Source organism: Pezoporus wallicus, unplaced genomic scaffold (genome assembly GCF_028554395.1).
Source record: "Pezoporus wallicus isolate ANWC-B61680 ecotype Strahan unplaced genomic scaffold, APGP_CSIRO_Pwel_v1 contig_3487, whole genome shotgun sequence".
Lineage (NCBI taxonomy): Eukaryota > Metazoa > Chordata > Aves > Psittaciformes > Psittacidae > Pezoporus > Pezoporus wallicus.
In genome coordinates, this window is record NW_026636018.1 from 383,041 (window position 1) to 402,613 (window position 19,573).

At 51.9% G+C, this 19,573-nt stretch overlaps 1 protein-coding gene across 1 annotated transcript; it reads right to left on the reverse strand.

Annotated features, from left to right (window-relative positions):
- Positions 1–619: 619 nt before the first annotated feature.
- ZBTB47 (zinc finger and BTB domain containing 47) lies at positions 620–19,155 on the reverse strand. The gene is made up of 6 exons (XM_057398914.1): positions 18,862–19,155; positions 7,702–9,075; positions 4,289–4,436; positions 3,596–3,711; positions 3,033–3,177; positions 620–2,868 (listed from the first exon to the last, which is right to left on the reverse strand). Exons 1-6 carry the CDS (start codon positions 18,862–18,864, stop codon positions 2,501–2,503), a joined length of 2,154 nt encoding a protein of 717 aa, XP_057254897.1. The 5' UTR covers positions 18,865–19,155; the 3' UTR covers positions 620–2,500.
- Positions 19,156–19,573: the final 418 nt, after the last annotated feature.

Below are 19,573 nucleotides of genomic sequence, written 5' to 3' on the forward strand. Positions count from 1 at the left end.
TCCAGGTGAGAGGTACAAGGGAGCAAATGTTGGTGTGTTTACTTGGGGACAGAAGTCTACCAGCCAGGTAGGCTGATGCAGTCCATCACAAAGACCATACAGGCAAAGTCAGTCCTCCTTGGGGTACAGTGCTCCTATCCCATCTCAAGGCTGAGTGTGACAGGTAAGAAGCACAAGGGAGTCCTAGGGGATGTGATCTGGGAGGCAGTGGAGGAGGAGACAGCATGGACCACTCTACTGAGGCCCTCCAACACATCCAAGGATATTACTGAATGCTTCTCTAAAACAATCGTCTTCCCTTCTGGATCATGGTCCCTTCAGAAAGCCAATGGCCCCAAGACCACCCTCATGGGTGAGTGTTTGAGAAGGCTTTGTGACATCCTAATAAGCCCCAGGGTCATGGAGGAAGGAGAGCAAAGAAGCCTTTGGTACCCACCTGAGAAGGTCAATATGGCAAGGCAGCTCTGTCACAGCACCCTCCATTTGCTCAAAACAGATGGAGATGAGAGTGAGCCCACTGGCACTGACTGCAATGTTGGGAGTCCACAGGATCCCAGCCAACATGAAGATGAAAAGTGATTTGTTGCTCCAAAATGCTAACATCTACAAGAGCAGACAGCAGGCACAGGGGACCACCACTCAGCAGGAGGGAACAATAGTCACCTAACCCATTCTGTCAAAGAGTACTCAGGACAACAGCAGATGCTCCCCTGTCCTGTCCCTATCAGGGCAATGCTCCTGAATGTTCCCATTCAGCAAAGCCCCTTGCACGTGGCTGAATCCTCCCACCTCTGCAGGGACAGCCTCAGTGCTGCCCAAGCACTTTACTGATTTAGGCCAGGAGACAAAGCACCAGGATTTCTTGCAGGGCCAGATGTGGCCTGTGCCCACTGTGCCCAGCACCCTGCTGTCACCCAGAACAAGATGCAAATAAGAAAGGGCTCCTGCAGCCTGCTCAAGGTCCTCTCTTCCTTCTTGCCTACCAATAGCTCACGACTTCCTCCATGACCTGACCACATGCATCTACAGCGCTGGCCTTGACAGCAAGACATCAACTGCTATGCCCAATACCTCTTGGCCAGCACCTCTCTGCCTGTGCTGGATGCTCTGCAGCATCTGCAGCTCTCCCCAGCTCCAAAGGGGACATTTCCCCTGGAAGAAAGACCACACAGCGATGGACAGGCCAATGTGTGACTCCCTGATGCAGAGCACAGCAGTGAGATACCCAGCTTGGACCAATAAAAAGTTAACAGCAAAGCCTCCTACCACCAGCATGAAGCAAACCTGAAGTGAAACCAAAGACCAACTCAGCTTCAACAAACACTACATGGCCAAAGAAGTGCTAACCAATACCGTGGGACATCACCAAATCAAACACAGCCCTCACTGGTCCCCCCAAGCCAGGGCAGGGAAACAGATGACAACCCCAAAGGGAGTGGCAAAGCTTGGGAGAGCGACGCAGGCAATGAGCTGGAGGATGAGACATAATCGTCAGGCTGAATGTGGTCTGGCTTTAGCTCTGAACTTTGCAATGGGACCTAGCCTGGAGCTCACCCATTAGAAAGGGGTTTATTCAAATTGTTAAGGCACTATTCTGGGCCAATTCTGCTGAGAAATGGCAGTATCCTTCTTCTCTATCCCAGGCTACATTCCCGCTGGTCCCGAGGCCATCTGAGCTCTCCCAGAGACATTTTCCAACTCCAGAGCATCCCCAGGAGCCCAGCTCCTGCTGGGATTAGCAGAAAGGGCACACCAGAGACAGACTCCTTAGGGCACCCCAAAAGGGAACCGGCAGTGAGCTGCCGATGCCCCGAGATGCAACGCTGGTGTTTGTGCTTTTGCCTACCTAGGAGGAAAACCTGTCACAGGGAAGGAAGACGTGGCAAGGGCCGCTAATGAGAGCAGGCTGACAGCTTTCCAACAGGGACATCTGCTCACCCGCCGCGGGCCACCGGGGCTGGCAGACAGGGCTGTCGGGGGCTCTTCTGTGGTGCTCACCTCTCAGCCTCTTGGGAAAAGAGCCTGGATTGAAAGACCAGCTTTACAGTACAGGGATTCAAGCACCACTAACTAGATTTGGGCTTATTATAAATATCGAAGCACCAGCAGGCATTCATTCTGCTAGCAAGCGGGAGTGCACCACCGGTGAGCACAACCCCGGATGGCACAGCATCCTGCTCCTCCAAGCATCACCAGCATCCTGGCTGAAGATGAAGCTGATGCATGGGAAGATGTAACAGAAAGTGACGCCTTTTACCTACACCCTTACGGACGGATGGCAGCTACCCCCCCAACACCCATGCTCCTCGGTGCAGGGGGCTTCCTCCTGCTCCCCCTCTCTGTGGAGAACGACGGGTGAGAAAAAGAAAAAACATACCAAAACAACCCCAAAACGAGGAGGAAAAGGGGTAGAGAGCAAGCAAAGCCTTGGCTCCCCTGGGGGGAGGCATTCCCAAAGGGCTGAGCAGTCTGTGCAGGCACATGGCCGGGATGGGGGCACCTAGTTGTTGTTTGAATTTACCCTGCCCGCAGGAAACAGGGGAGGGGGTGGCGGTAGGTGAGGAGGAGGAGGGAGGGTCTGTGGAAGGGGATGGAGCAGTGGCAGGGGCAGGGGGGAGACGCCAGGGCCGGGAGGCAACGGAGCAGGGCTGGTGGCAGGTTGGGGGACGGCCGTGTCCGAAGCCAAGGGGTTGCTGACACGGAAGCATTTCTCCTTGTGGGCTTTCAGCATGTTGGAGAAGCGGAAGCGCTGGCCACAGACATCACAGGGGTACGGCTTCTCGCCCGTGTGGGTCCGGCGATGCCGCTTCATGTTGGGGCGGCTGGTGAAGCTCTTCCCACAGATCTCACAGATGTAGGGCTTCTCGCCTAAGGACAGGGGAAGACAGATGAGAAGCTGATGTCCCCTGGAGTCTGGGCTGTCCCCTGCCAAAACCCCATCCTGCCATCCACCCAAAGATGCTACCTCATTCCTTCGCCCTTCCCCCGGGTGCCTGCCCAAAGGGGCTGCGGGCAAAGCGGGGAGCTCTCACCCGTGTGCGTCTTCATGTGCTCATCAAAGTACTGCTTCATGTTGAAGTCCTTGCCACACCACTGACACATGAACTGCTTGTGGCCAATGTGGATGCTCATGTGGGAGCGCAGCTGGTACTTGTACTGGAAGCGTTCATTGCAGTTCTGCAGAAGTGAGAAGGGGATGAGCTTTTGATGAGCACCCAGAACATCTTAACATCCCCCTCAGATCACGAGCGTGTTGAAGTAGTGCAAGAAATCACTTTTTTTCCCCCAAAAGAACCCAAATAAATGGCTTTTTAGATATACCCAGCCCAGTGTTCAGGCCGGATGGGCACGGGGTTGGATGTAAAATCCAGGTGCTGGAGGGACAGATCATGGCATCGGACAAGTTTCATCATAAGGCTGGTAGGACCCTCAAACCAGGAGGTGATGCAAAGTCTGGAAGAGCATGGGAGCATCCCTACAGCTGTACTGGCACAAAGCATGGCGGGAGCTCCAAAAAGTGGATGATTTTTCCCCAGATCAGTGACTTTGTCCTTGTTTGAGAAGATGCAGGGTAAGGAGACACACAGGACCTTACCTCGCATTTAAAAGGCTTTTCCCCAGAGTGCTGGAGTGAGTGGACCTTGAGGGACATGCTGCGCTTGAAGGACTTCCCACAGGTCTCACAGGTGAATGGCATGTCCTTGGTGTGAGCTGGAGAAGAGCAGTGTCAGGAGTCCTCCTTGCACTTCAAGCATCTGTCTCCCCAAGTCCCATCTGCCATTCCCAACACCAGTGCCCAACCCCAGCAAATCCAATGCCATCTTGGGAATATAAACAGCAGCAACATTTCAGGTACTTCATACATTGTTTGCCAGGCCCCCCATTTTTGGATCTCTTTGGTGCCTGCAAGCCCCAGGGACCCAACCACCATTGTCATGTGCAATTTGCTATTCAAAGCCTGGCACTGGTGTGGTCTGGAAGGATGGTTGCACTTCAAACCCTCCTTTGATCACTTCTGAGGTCTTTTTTTCTGGTTAAATAAAACAAATGTGATTTCCCAGCACCATGCCTGACTGCTCCAAACCAGCACTGAGCAGACATACATTCAGCATTAAATACTGGGCCAAATTTCAAGGCCTCCGCACTGACGTGAGAAAGCTCACCCAAGAGTAAGCCCAGCCCTCAACTCCCAACACAACAGCAACAAAAAACCACCCTTCATTGCCAAAATGATGGATGAACACCCCTAACAAGGTCTCCCCGTGGCACCGATGACTCCTGCACTCACCAACCATGTGTTTGCGCACGTGGGCCATGGTGTAGAACTTCTTCTCACAGATCTCGCAGGAGAACTTCTTCTCGGCATAGCCGTGAACGATCTTGTTGTGCTCATGGAGGGACCAGAGTTTCTTGAACCCCTTCCCACACGTCACACACTGCAAGGAGAGAAGAGATGGCTAAGGAAGCAGGGGAACGTGCCCAGAGACCACCAGCATTTCCATCTTAATAGGCTATCAGCTTAATCCACTGAAAGGGAATATCACTAGAAACTTACAGCTAAGACATCAAAAATCATAATGACCAGTAAGTCCGCTACAGACCTTGTCACTTAAAAACTCCCAAAAGTCAGATTTCTATGAGGATGGAACAACGACTTTTCAGGGAAGGACACGGCATCTCCATCAATGGCTGAATTAGGACTTGCATAAACAGCAGCTCACCCACCAAGGTTCTATTCCCAGCTGGGGATTGAATTCTTGCACACAATGATGCTATTACATAAAAAAACAAAACACAACCCTCTGTGCATTAGAAGGCTGCAAAGAATACAAGAACAAGAAGCAGCCCAAGCCAGGGAGCATAACTTCAGTCTTCAACAGGTATTACAGATGTTTTACCACCAAATGAGTTTTCCAAACATACTCAAATGGACCCCAAAACCAGTCCATCAGCACAAGCAGAACAACACGACATGCAAAACCTCCCCCAAGAAGTTATGGCAGAGATTTGCTTCAGTTCCGACAAGTTTGATGTTTCTCTGAAAGTCCCCAGGAAAAGCTCCAGCTGTGGCATGAGATCAGTTTGAAGCATGTGAGATCAGTTCAGTGCCCAGGGAAATACTGGAGAGCAAGGTCCACACAGGAGACCATTGTTGGAGTACAGGGATGGTAGGCAGCACGTGGCTAAGGACCCTGCCAGGTGCCAAGGGTCTCTCTTTCCTCCAAGGGTCAACTCTTTGATCTTCATCTCTCCATGACTCATCTTCCTCTTGGTTAACAAGGATGAAAATATCCCTCCTCCTCACAAATGTGTTAAGAAAGTAATTCATGCCTTGGAGGCATCTCACAACAGCACGGCTGAGTGGTACCAGTGAGCCTGGGGAGGGATTCCTCCGGCTTCTCCTCCTACTCAGAGGAACAGATGCTCGTTGATGGGCTTCGACCAGATTTTGCACTAAATGAGGCTGTGATACCATGGAAAATACCCCATTATGCCATGTAGTCACAGTATCTCTCCATATATATTTCTATTTTGCACCCAAGAGGCAAAATGAGGGTCACAGAGGCATTCCAACATCCATCATCTTCACCTAGTCATGAGTAGTTCCCTGAGTTTTACTGTTTCTAAGTATATATTTCCACAGATAACAGTTTTATCTCTGCTGTAAGAGACATGTCAGGACAAATTCAGGACCAGAGCCTGGTATCAAAGACACATCAATATCCATTTTCTGCACTTAAAATAAAAAAGGCTGTGGGGGAATTCTAAAATTAAAGGTAGAAAGAAAACAGCAGATGTAGGAAAGCCCCCAGGCTGGGACCAAGCACCCTGGAGCACTGAGCTCTGTCTTCAGTTACCATAAGAAAGCATCACTTAAAAATGTAGAAGTTGCATCCGAATGGGGGGGGGGGGGGGGGGGTGGAAATGAGAAGGTAAATTATTGCAGGTTAAAAGTGAAACCATACTGAAGCTGGTCAAAGAGTCTGAGAAACCACCAATAGAGTAATGGAGAAATCAGTTTTCAGGCATTGGAGGCAGGATGCCTGTTATGCTGTCTGCAGGCCTGTGGACAGTGATGGGAAACCATCACAGGGTGAAGCCTAACACCTAAAGCATTATTGATGAAATACGGGGGCAAAACAGGGAAATAAAGCAGCAGACTTGACTGGGGTAAGAGGGATGGTCCCTCCACAGATCTGGTTAAAAAGCAAGAAATAAAGACTGTCCATTACAGGTATAGAGTTGAAAAAAAATGCCATTTCCATGCAGCTGTAATTCCAGGGTATACTGAAGAAATTATTCAGTATTATCAGAGCAACTGGAGTGAATTTGGCTATTTGTAAAATTAAAAATGCTCAACTAAGTAAGAGGTAATGATCCACATTTTCTGCAGAAAGAGGTCACTACACAGTCAGTTGTGGGTCATCCTATTCAGAAATGTCCTGGAAAAAGGATTAAAAGCAGGGAGGAGGGAACCAATAAGGTGACAGCCCCTGTTACCTGTCAGGAAAGCTGATGAGGCTGAAGAAACGTTCTGGGAAAACTCGCTTTAATTGCACGGGCTTTATGATAGGCTCTGAAACAGCCACCATGATGCAGGTGTCGGAGCTGCACTCACCCATTCTTGGAAAAAGCATCCAAAAAAAGCATCCCCGGCACTATGAATTTTTCAGGGTCAAAGTGTCAGTGAAGGCATCAGCTCCTTCACCTACCTGAGCCAAGACTGCTCCTGTCTCCATGTTCCCCATACACCCTAACACTGAGATCCGCTTCGTTCCCCTTTTATTTGTGATACTATTAGCAAAGGGCTCCGTGTGCCCTGGGTTGCGTTACCTTCACCTAGGATTGCTGCAAGATCATTTAAAATCTGGCTGGTGGTGGAAGGATGATGGGCAAAGCTCTCCAGAAGTTGGTATCTTTTAATTAATAGCAGCAGCATCACACAAAAAACAGCTCATCAGGGATTAGGGGATGGTTTGGAGGGGACTGCAGGAACACACATTTGCTGCTCTGATGGGATGCCTACCTATCCCTCCAAAACAGCAGTGATTTAACAGACTCAGTCTGCAAACACACAATCCTGTTAGCATTAGGTGAAGGACACACCAAGCCCAAGCCCTGCATGGATGTCAAATGCATCCGGAAATTCGCTAATACGCAAGCTAAAGAGCACAAAAGGCAGATTAAAACCATTTTAACTTGTGTCAGCAAATCTTTGAATTAAGCTAAATTGGTTTCAGCCTGGGTGGGAACAGCTGGAGTGTGTCTCCATCAGGGGCTCGCAGTGTTTTATCCAGATTAACTGAATAAATTCAAAGGGAAATCATTCCTCAAAAATTACTCCATGCTTCCACCCGGCCAGCCAAGGGGAAGCCACAGTCCCCTGGCACAAACCCTCACATCCCATACCACCATGGGACCCTCTTGAGCCTGAACACAAGTCACAAGGGTGAAATGAGGTTCCCTCCCATCTGCCATGTGCCAACCACAACATCAAGAATATTTGAGCATGAGCCCATCCCATGGTGTAGCTGGATGGGATGTCCTCCGTGGTGGATGGGATGTCCCTCCCACACTGGAGCGTCCCATCATAGTGGGATGCTCTTCGTTTGGTGGGATGCCCCAACCTGGTGGGATGCTCCACCCCGTGGGTGGATGTTCTCCCCTTGGTGGGATGTCCATCCCCTGGGGCTGGCTCACCTGGATGTTCTTCTCGCAGTCAGTCTGGTGGTGCAGCAGCAGCTCGCTCTCGAGCAGGAAGCGTTTGCCGCACTTGTCGCAGATCTGCATGCGGCTGTGCGTGACGTTCATGTGCTTCTCCAGGTACCAGCGGTTGTTGAAGACCCGGGGGCACTTCTTGCATGGGTAGTGCTGCTTCTCCTCCAGCTTCACCTTCTGGCCCAAACTATCCTGTTCCTTTTTCCTCTTCCTTCCTCGCTGCCCTTCTTCCTCCTCCTCCTCCTCCTCCTCCTCTTCCACCTTGGCCATCTCCTGAGACCTGGTTGCCATGGCAGGTTTGGTGGCTTTGGAGGCCCGGCTGCCTCTGCGGGGCTGCCCACACTTTTCCCTTTTCACTTCTGACGCGTCTTCATCATCGTCGTCGTCATCCTCTTCTTCAGTCGTCTCCTCCAGGTCTTCCTCCTCACTGTGCTCCTCCTCCTCCTCCTCACCCACCTCCGCATCCTCCTCTTCCTCCTCCTCCTCCCCTTCCTCATTCTCCTCCTCCCCATCCTCCTCTGTGTCTCGCCCATCACCATCAGGCCTCCCCATCACAGCTGCCTCACTGGCAGCTCCCTTCCCCTCCGTGCCCTTTGAGACATTCAGGGTCTGGTTGTTGAGGTTCACCTCCACAATGATCTGTTCCCGGTTGTATGAGCCCTGGCTGTCCAGGTCCTCCTCCGACTCCTCACCCTCCATCTTACAGACAGCACCTGGACCACCATCCTTCTCCTCCTTGTAGTACTGCTTGGCTGGACCAGGGGGAAGCGTCCCACCACCCGTGCCATCTTCCACCCGCACTGAATAGGGGTCATTGCCCTCCCGGGCGTAGATCTTGGGATGGGGGGTATCCACCTCCTGCTTGATCTCGCAGTAGTAGGGTGGGGGTCCGGCACAGCCCTCAGCAGGCAGGGCCATGTCAGTGGCCAGGCTGAGCGAGCGGGTGTCGAGGAGGTCCTGGCAGGAGGAGGCAATGTTGTTCATCTGCAACACGGCGGCTGCATTCAGCACATCCTGCACATTGCAGGAGTTGACGAGGAGCTTGGAGGTGTAGATGAAGTTGAGGATCTGCTGGAGGCCCTGTGAGGTGAGAGCCTCCAGAGAGAGCTCCACGCGCTGCAGCTGCTTGTTCTGGGTGAAGAGGGAGTGGAAGAACTGGCTGTAGGCTGCCAGGACTCCCTTGTGCGCAGGGAAGATGCTCTTGTGCTGCACTAGCACAATGTCCACGTCACACAGGTCCGGCTGAAAGAGGCGCTGCTCGTTCAGTCTGTCCATCAAACACGTGAAGTGGAGGGCTACATCCTCCACCAGGGAGTACTCAGCCGAAGGGTAGTCAGTCGTTTTTTCGACTATCAGCTGTGGGGAGGAAGGAAATAAAATAACTCAAGAGGGCTCTTTTCCCAGGAAAACACCCGCCCAGCCATGCCACCCGTCCCTGTCCATGTATTCTAAATCAGAGATACCAACCAAGAGGCTCCACCACCAACTTGATTCCAGTAGACTCAACCAAGAAGGAAAAAGCCCAATGAAAGGATAGGTCAAGGCCACACAAGCACCTACTTACATCCCTTCAGCCTGGGGTAGGAGGCACCACGGCCATCCCACCACCAAGCTGGTCCAAAGCCTGGCTCAGCTGTCCACACTCATGCAGGAGAGATGTCATGCAGTGGAGCAGATGCCTCGATCTCCTAAACCAGGTGGAGACCAAAGGGGACAATTTGCCCCATGCAGGAAGCCAATTCTACGCACCAGCTGAGATTTAACCCCCTAAATAAAAGGAAATTAGGATTTTAAATCTCCCTGCTTCTACAAGATAATTACATAAAACACAGTAACCTCTCATATTTCCCGAATTACACTGTGTGCTCTGACTCACGTCAGCAGCTAACTCCCTAGCTGGATTCACTGGGATGATTTATGCGCTTTTTTAATGCCCATTTTAAATTGCCTGGGGAAAGGCACTACCTGGAAAAATTCAAATCAGGGAGCAGCAGCCCCAGGCTGGGAAATGCTGCGACTGCCAACACTTCCCAGACTGCATTTGCTGGGTATTTAATTCCACTTACATGTATTTTGCATGGTGCAAACCACCTCCGGACATCCATCACCTCTCCTGGGGATACTGAGCCCCAGGATGGGTTTGTCAGCTGCATCCCAAACACAAGGGATGTCCCACACTCTATATCTCAAGCCCTGTATTAAAATCAGGTGGGATAACCCTTTACCCTCTGCTTCCCTTTGTCTTGCTGTGCTGAACACCCAGTTCACAGATGGAGAAGGATCCAGCCACATTAACATCCTCTTTTCCACACCACTGCAAGATGTGACCAAGGACATGGTGCAGAGCAGTGGCAGAAATGAAGGGCTCAACTTGTCAGGTTTATCCTGCACCTTACACTCCAAAAAGCATTTCTCAGCTCCAGTTTTTTTCTGGAACAAATTGCAGCTCTTGATCAGCCCCTGAATTCCAGCAAGACACAATTTGTTTGTCTTCTATTTTTGTGAGCCAAAGGCGAAAGCACACGCAGACAAAAATGTTTAAATAATAAAAAGGGTGTTTTCTTCTGTTTTCTCAATAAGTTTAAAAAAAAAATGTTCCCCCTCCCTGCCAAAATTCTTCATTTTCACTGAATTTATGCTCCACAACCAACCCACCCAACTAGCGGGGTCGTCAGCTTCACATTGTCCAGAGGGCCCCAAAGAGCCCCAGCAAACTCACACCAGGGGGAAAACAGGACAAAAACAGCTTTTCTGCAGCCTGGAGTAAGGCAAAGAGGGAGAAGGGATCATATATATATTTCTGTATATATTTTATATCTATATTATATATTCGTTTTTCATATATATTAAAACACTGTATAAATATATGTAAACATAAACACATAAACACTCTACATACATATTTGTTACAAAATGCTACATCCCAGCTGGAACATCAGCTGGAACATCCACCACCTCCCCCCCCCCCCCATTTTCTGAGCCTTGTAACTGCCAAGGACATTTCGACAAGAGGAACTTGGATGGCTCAGCCCCCCCAAGACACACAGGAAAGTAAATAACACTATCACATGTATTGAGCGCTGAAGGAACAGCAAAAGCTTTCAAGTGGAGAGGTCTGCTCTTTGCCAGGGACTTGCCTGGTTTGCTTGCGCTATGAAAAAACCCAGTTGAATTCAGGTTTTTCCTCCTGGGATCCATCTCACCTCACTCCCCGTATAGGATGCCCCGAGCTCAACACGGTCACAGCCATGGAGAAATGGATGCAAAACAGAAGGAACTGGTTCCGCCGGGCAGCATCATCTCTGCACAGGGCAGCCAGGAAAACAAAAGCTGGGTTCTGCTCCGGATCGAGGTTTTTTGGCAAAAGGGGCTGATCCCTCACCCAGAGCCGGGCCTTGCCAGGCAGCTCTAATCAGTCCCAGCAGCGGCGAGGACAATGCGTGTCTTGGCCGCGTCCTGTCGGTGACTTCAGCCCGGGCTTGTCAGCGGGAGGCTTTTGCTCTTTATTGCTATCAGATGCTTTTCGTGAGCTTGCCCAGAGCCCCAGCCAAGGCAAGAGGCGCCTGCCGGGGTGAGATCCCAAGAAAGACCCCAACTTGCCTTAAAATACCCCCCTGGCAGCTCCCGCTCCTGCTGCTGCACCGGAGCAGAGAAGCCTGATTAACCGGGATTAGTGGGAAGGTTAAATCCATCACCCTTCCCCTGGGAAAACAAATACTTTAAATATATACTTTTTTTTTTTTTTTAAATCCCAAACATATTAAAAGACACTTACTGAAAAAATAAAATCACAGTTTTGCTCTTTTCCACCATCACCACCTGGGTGGGTTTAGTCCCATGAGTGGCCCACTGCAGGAGCAGGTCACCCATCCCAGTCTGAGTCTGGACTTGAGGTGTTCAATGGTGTATGAAACTGGAGCAAACCCTAAAACCACTGACTCCCACCACCCCCAGTGAACTCTGGACAGGGCCCTGGCATCATCATCACAAAAAAAAACCATAAAAATTACTCGAAAGCAGTGTGTCCATGAGGTCCCCACGCCAAGGGGATGGCAGCGCCTCCAGACAGCCCTCCCTGCCCCGACACTGCCCTCCAGCGCTATTTTCACAGTATTTTCAAGCGGCACTGCCAAAGTCCGTTCCCAAAACAGCCAGCTGGAGGATGGAGAGAATGCTCAGGGTGAGAGGGGACCAAGGGATGGAGTTAGCTGAGCCCTGATGGCAGTGGCTGTGAAGAAGAGACAGGAGTGATACAGGAATGGTGGCCAAAGGAGACACTCATGCTCACTGGACCAGGGCAGCCTTTCTCCAACAAAGCCACTGAAAATACTGCTACAGGAGATGAAGCCTGAGCACAGCACCGTCCCTTTCACCTGCGTCCCCTACCGTGCCTCAGTTCCCTTAACAGCCCCACCAGCATCTCATCACCTCCCTTTAAAGTGGGCTGCTGCTGGATTTACCTTAATGTACTAAGATAAAATACTATTTATCTTCACAGATCCCTAAATGCTCCTGCAGCAATATACCCCTGTGAATAAGCAGTAGGTTGGGTCACCCTGGACATATTTAAATACTCAAATCTGCAGACCCCCAGGCCACCTCTGGCATTCACCAGTCTCTATATTTATTTATAGCCATGTCTATTGCCCTCATCACTGGAGTACCAAGGATCACAAGTATCTGCCTCCTGTATCAGCAAAAGGATAGGGTTTTGGGGGCATACAAGGCACATTTAGGTGGCCACAAGCCCCTGCTTCAAGTGGGGCAGGGCGGTGAGACCAGCTGCCTCTGAACCAGTTTCCATGCAGCACAAAATCTAGGGATTCCCTTAAAATTTTTCACTACCAAGACTCCCATGAAAAACAGCAATCTGCTTTTCCATCTGCAACCACCAAAACATTTACCATTGACCTTCAGTATTAAACCTGCATTAAGGAAAAGTGCTTTAATGAGTAGCTGAATACGATATTAGCACTTGCTCCTCAAAGAAACCTCGTGTGCTATTCTCAATTTGAATACCGCTGCATTGCAGGGTGAAAGAGCTTGGCTGAAACTATTCAGTCCCAAAACTTCACTTTTGCTAAAGAAAGAAATAATGTTAAAACCCCCTGTTTTTACAGAGTATTTCAAGTGATACAAAGATGTATCATTGGGAATCCCAAAGACACCCACGCTTTTGATTTTAATCCACATCCCCATGCCATTTGCCCTCTGCTTTCAAGACCCTTGGATGAAACCTTCAGCCTTTATCCCCATAGTTTTGAGGCTACATAGGGTCTGGTTTTTTTTAAGGATGATGTAGTGCTTGCGTCTTTCAAAAACCAACTCCCAAAACCAGGATGCACCAGCACGAAGCCACCCCAGAACCAGCAGCACTGCCTGGACTATACATCACCAAAACCACCCATTTTTGGACCATGGCCATGCATGGAAACTTGGCACTGATGTAAAACACATCCCAGTGCTCCCCTCGCCTATCACCTACCTTCACTGCTTTGCACGCCTGTCGCCACCCTCCCCGGGTGCCTCTCCCACGGGTGCTTTGCCCTCCCGTGGCACAGCGCTGTGCTGGGGGTAGGGGTTTTTTTGCTTCTCTGAATGGGTGTTTTTATTTAATTAGAGGAGGGTTGTCCGGAAAAACAAGCAGGAAGGGAAAACAATAGCTCGGCCACAGCCCCGCCTGGCGAGGCGCCGGCCGACACGGCCCCAAGCGCCCACCGCCAGCATCCTCCCCACTGGGATGGGATGCCACTGGGGCTGGACCGGGCATTTACAAGGAATGGTCCCATCCCAGAGGCCTGGGATGGCCAAGTCCTTTGGGATGGTGGTGACACCATCTAACGTGGTGACTTTCCTCTACATACTGTCTAAAAGGCTTGAGGCTGCCCAAATTAGAGCCATGTGCAGGCTTCAGAGGAAGCGAGAGGAAGGGTCTCAGTGATGCTCCCAAAGCCTGTCCCACTCCAGGGTGTTGGGCATCCCAAAAAACACCTCCCAGCCTTTACATAAGCAAGGAAGAGCATTAGCCTGGCTTGGGGAACAATCAGATGTTTCACAGGCTTTTTTTATTCCCCTCCCTTTTGGTTGTTTTCTAGGGCTTTTTTAATAGTATCCAGCATTTACAGGCTTCAGCTCAAACATGCTTTTCCAGGAAGCAGCCTGAGAAGCCAGCAGCAGTGCCAGGCCCAGCAGGACCATCCTCAGTGCAAGGGAATGGGGACAAATCCTTCCCCATCCCTGTCCCCATGCAGACAAGGAGCCACCCCTGCAAATGGGGAAAAGGTTCATTTGGGCTTTTCTTGTAAGTGCCACAGCCACCTGCAGCACTGCGAGAACAAGGGGATGAGGGGAATGAGCAACACCAGGCTTCATCCTGTTGGGAATGGGCACTGGCTTCCCAGCAGCACAGCCTGCTGAGGGTTAATGGCTGGTTGCTTTCTTATTTATTTTATAGGTTTTTTTTTCTCATATCCCAAACCCATCACCCTCTCTGGCATCCTTCTTTTCTTTTGCACACAGAGCTGCAAAGCTACAATGATGCTTTGCAAGGACGGGCAGATGGGACAACCCTGCTGTCACCCCCAACCCCAAACTGGTCCAGGGAGGCGATGCTGCAAAGCTGCTCCTTGCAGATGCCAGCACCACCACGATGGCATCAGGGACACCATCCCTCTGTTCCACCAAGGGTGACAAGGACTCATTGCCAAGTCCTGAGGTCAGCCCAGTAACCCCCAAGTCCATCCTGACATGAGTGAACGTGAGCCCCATCCTCTGCACAAGCACAACCTCCTTGCTGCAAAAATATTGAGGCTTCAGCCCAACTCCACATTATCTCCAGCCCAGGATAAGCCTCGATCACGCTGCTCTGGAGGGAGAGCAGAGGCACCAAAACTGGGCTGGATGCACCCATCCGTCTGTCCCTGTCCCCTTGATCAGGACCCAAAGCGGTTTCTTTCGGTGCAGCCAGACCCAATATACAGTGCAAAAGGTCTGTGGGCAATTCAAGCTCTGCGCTAAGCCTATAGCAGGGTCTGGGGTTAAACCCCAAACAGATGCTGCTGGATTTTGGCAGAGCAAGCATCCTCCTGACAAACACCAAACACAGCCAAGACAGACAAGCCACAGGGTCCCCACCAGTGCCTGGCACAGCCAGTGACACCCGGCTGATGGAGACATCCCCGAGCCACCACCCTGGCACAGGAGCAGACACTGGGATGCGATGCTGCCCTCCTGTCCAGGGGATGCAGGACCTGCCACAGAGTCACTGCTGGGGTGGAAGAACCCAGGACACACACACACACACACACAGCCACTGTCTCCCCCCTCCCCTGCCCGAGAAAAACAAGCTGAGGGAAGACTGAGGGAGGAAACAAGGACAAAACCCAACGCTGACCTCCCCAGCCGGGCTGTCGGCCAAGCGGCTGCGCCAGGGGCCAGCTCCGAACCGCTGCCCAGCCCAGCCTGAGCCGGCGAGGCCAGGGAGGAGGTGAGCATCATCCCCTCACAACCCTATGGGTGCCCCCAGTGCCACCAAAGGAGGGGATAGATTCAATGGGGGAGACAGTGCACAGAGTCCCCTGTGACCCATAGGACACCCAGGGACCCCAAATTCAGTGCAGGGAGCATGGACGGGTGCAACGGGGCAGCCATTGCGCTGCTTGTGCATAGCCTGAAGCCATCATGTCCCTGAGCCAGCCCAACATACACACTGCCATGCAGTAGCCAGGAAGAGGCTGAGATCCCTGGAAAGTGAGGTGGATAGATGCACAAGGCCTCCTCCAATGCTGAATTAGCTTGGCACTGGGCAGCACATTCCCCTGCCCAGCATCATGGCCTCCATCCCTGGGGAAGCCACAGTAACCTTCCAGGTGGGTCAACAGTGAGATGGGATGCGACACCTCTGATGTTTGCCCACACCCAGATCCCATCAGACCCTAAACCCACACCATTTTCTAACCCAACTCCAGACCACAAAATTGCCAGAGAGGTCCAAGGTTAAGCCTCTCCCAGCATCCTTGGCATAGCTTTCCTAGAGCATCCTCTCCAAGCCTTACACTGCCTCACACTGACCCCAGGGATGGTCCCCTTCTCCAGCTCCATCCTAAACCCAACCTTGACTGGGGCTTTTTGTGAAGCACCAGCCATGTTCCTCTCTGCCAGCCATCCTTCCGGACCAACACTTAAAAGATTTTTATGAACATGCATTAAAATGGGTTATTTTTATCATGGCTCTTCCAACAAATTCAGCAGCTCAGGGAGCAGGGCTCTAACCCAGACAAAAAGGTGTCAGTAGCCCTGGCTCTGGGCAAAAGATACAATCTTAAAAATAATAATTAAAAAAACAGTTTATTGTAATTAAGTCTTCTACCCATTCTATCTGTACCACCATAGCCAGTCCTTCCCCATATCCAAAGTCACCTCAGGTCTGACCATAGCCAGCTGAAGCACTGAAGTCGGCTGAAGAGGGAACAGCAGCCTAAGAGGACACAGGGACAAGTCCTCAGGTGTCCCCACACAGGAAACCCAACAGGGCCAGCCCTGCCCTGCAAACACCACTCCAGCAGTGCAATGCAATGGGTTTCCTTTAGAAATAAGAGAGGAATAATTAGGGGCAGTTGGTACAGAGACATATCCCGAGCTCATCCTCGCCACCAGCATCCTCCAGCCTTTCAGGGACCACAGATCCCATGGGATGTCAGGGGACATCTAAGATGCAAACCACACAGGGGACTTAGGGTATTCCCTTTCTCAGGACCACACGAATGTGGAAGCAAAACAAAAACTTCAGCTCTTGCTCTTCCTGGAGAGCACTTTGTCACAGTTATCGCCATGTCCCCATCTAAAAAGCCTAAAGGCAGCAGTGCAGGAGAGCCCTCAGTTTTCTCCTCCAGCATGAGCAAGAAGGGAGGATGGGGAAATCAGCAGTTCCCTTGAAACCTTCAAAGACCCTCTGATGTTTTGACACATTCAGTTCATCCACAAAAGGGTTTTTTTCCTATTTTTCCTTAAGCAGAAAAATCTGCATCTTAGAAATAACTAATATTTAACTGATTCATGGGCAACCTCCAGCTTCTCCCTCCCTTTTATAAAGAAGGTATCTCCAAAGGCAGCAGCCGGTTATTTTAGTGAAGGGGGTGACATGCCTCTCCTCCAGACCTGAGAAACAAACACAAGGCCATTTATCTTGCCTGACTCTGGCGTTCGCCTGGTAATAACCTAACGTGCCGTTAATTCCTCACAGGGAGAACAAAGCTCAGTCCTGAAGCCAAGCCAGGCGGTGATAGGAACCCTCTGGATGCCCCAGCAAAGCCCCTGGAACGGTGTTCAGCCCAGCCGGCATCCTCAGGGAAACTCCATGGTCAGAGCCGAAATGTTTGCACACAGCAAATGATTTCAACCCCAGATCCAGAAAATAAATAAAAATAAAATAAAAAAAATTCCCTTAACATCCTTCCAAGGAGGATTTTTGCTCTGCGAAGCAAATTTTCCTCTATTTCTTACTGAGGCCAGGGGCAGAGGAAAGGTTTAATTCCCAGCTTTTCACCTCCTTCCCCGCAGGGCTGCCCGCTCAGGTGGGCTCTGGGCATCTCCATTCCCACCTCGGGGATGAAACGTTCCCCAAAACCACCCCGGTGCTTCCCCAGGTCCATCAGCATCTCCCTCCGGAGGGGATGCAGGGGCGGCTTCATAAACTGATTAATGCCAGCAGGAATTTCGCAGGCCGAGCGTGGCCAGCACGTACTCAAACCGGACCCCGGTTACCCCCGGTATCGGAGCCGGGGCGTGCCAAGCTCCATCCCAGCATCCTGGCTCTCACCTCCTGCACCAGCTCAGCTGTGTCTGTTTTTCCAAGCTTGCACTTTCTTCCCCTGTCTGAAAAGCCGCTCGAACGCCTCCAGGGTGTTATTACGGGCACGGAGCCATCGCTGGGGCAATCACAACCCCGCACTTTTCGGGATGGGGGAGGCACCAGAGCACCTGGAACCGCGGTTCCTGGGCATGGCACATCCCAAGGGATTTTCCCTGTGCATCTTCCCGGCTCAGGCCTGCTCTCTGCAAGTCAAACGAACCCCCCTCAAAAGTCCACCGGCTGCTAAAATAGGTCACTGCTGCAAGGCTCCCGGTGCAACCGGCCTCCCTTCCTTGTTATTATTGTATTTTAGGAGGATTCATGGAAAATGCCTTTGCAAACCCGGAGCAGGGCGGGATGCTGCGCCTTCCCCGGGCCTCACTACTCTGGGGGGTCAGGGTGAGCCCAGCATCCCCTAGATCCCCTTGGGAAAGGGGGCCCACGGCAGGAACAAGCCGGGAAGAGGGGGGTACACACAGGGACGAGGAATTAGCAAAATGAAGGAGTCATCCGGGGAACAAAAAGGGCCGAGGAAGCGAGAGGCTGCCCCCGCCCCCCCCCCCCCCCCCCCCCCCCCGCCCCAGCGTCAGCAAACCCCATATCCTCCGGCCTGGGCAACCAGGAGGCCCCAAAAGTACCGTCTGTGCCCCTCCACCGCGGCCCAAACCTCGCCGTTGACCACGAATGGGGGCCTTGAGGTGGGCTTGGCCCCACTGCTCAACCCTCCCGCAGCAGCCCCATCACCTCTCAAAACACACCGGGGTGGGGAGAACAAGCCCAGCCCCTCCAACCATCCCCTCACCCCCCGCAAAACCGTGCATGGCGGGGGACACGGCGACATTTTTAATACGATTTTCGAATGCAAAACCTTCCCCCCCCCCCCGTTGTGCCAAGGGGGGGCCCATGCAGCCCATTCTCCCCCCACCAAAGCTGCTTGCAAGGAAGCACCGGGCCCACTGCATGGATGGGCTGCGCTGTTTGTATCCTACCCCCCGGCTCCTTCCAGCCCCTCCACGCGTATCCGTGTGTCCCGTCCTCCCCCCAGTAAGGATGCCGCCGGCTCGCCCATGCAAACCCCCCACCCTCCCCCAGGTTTCCACCTCCGCCGCCCTTGCAAGGATTTGGGCAAGTTTCGGAGGCCTTTGCAAAGTCAGCAAAGCCCCTGGAGCGCGAGGAAGTGGGAGGGGGGGGAAGGGAAGAAGGAGGAGAGGGAAGAGGAAAATAAGGAAAAAGCAAGGAAAAGGGAAGGGAAGGAAGGAAGGGAAGGGGGGGGGGGTGTGTGCAAGCTCTACCATTTTGATGCAAAGGTCTCCGCGCAAAGGAGTCCCGGTCCTCCTCCGCTTGCCTGGGGTTTTTGCTCTCCATGAAAAAACAAGAACTGTTGGGATGGGTGGTTTGCTGGGTTGGATGCGGGGTGGGTTTTTTGCCTTTTTTTTTTCTTTTTTGGCTGGCTTTTTTGCTGCTTTTTTTTTTTTTTTGCCTTTTGGAGGAGGAGGGGGGAGGGAAGGAAATCACCGCGCCGCCGCTGCTGGCATCCCCCGTCCCTGTTTTCCTCTTTTTTCCTTTTTTTTTTTCCTTTCTCTCTCCCGCTTTTTTCCTTTTTTATTTTTCTCGGTTTCCTTTTTTTCCCCTTTTCTTTTTCCTCCTCCTTCTCCTCTTCACCTCATCCTGCCCATCGCCATGTTCGCCCCTTTTAGGAAGACGGAGGAATGCGGAGCGGCGGCGGCTCCGGCTGCCAGGAACCCCGGGGCCGCTGATTGGAGCCGCCGCATCAGATGGGGCCGCGGCTGCCCCTTTAAAGGGACAGGGCCCCGACGACAACGACACGCTGCAGCTCACCCCACGCGTGACAGCCCCCCCATCATCCCAGCACCCCAACCCCGGGTTACAGCCAAGCCTTGCGGGGAGCACCCCTTCCACACACACATACACCCGGGAGCATCCTCTGTACCCCACTGGGGGAAACTGAGGCACATGCACCCCGCCAAAAAAAAAAAAAAAAAC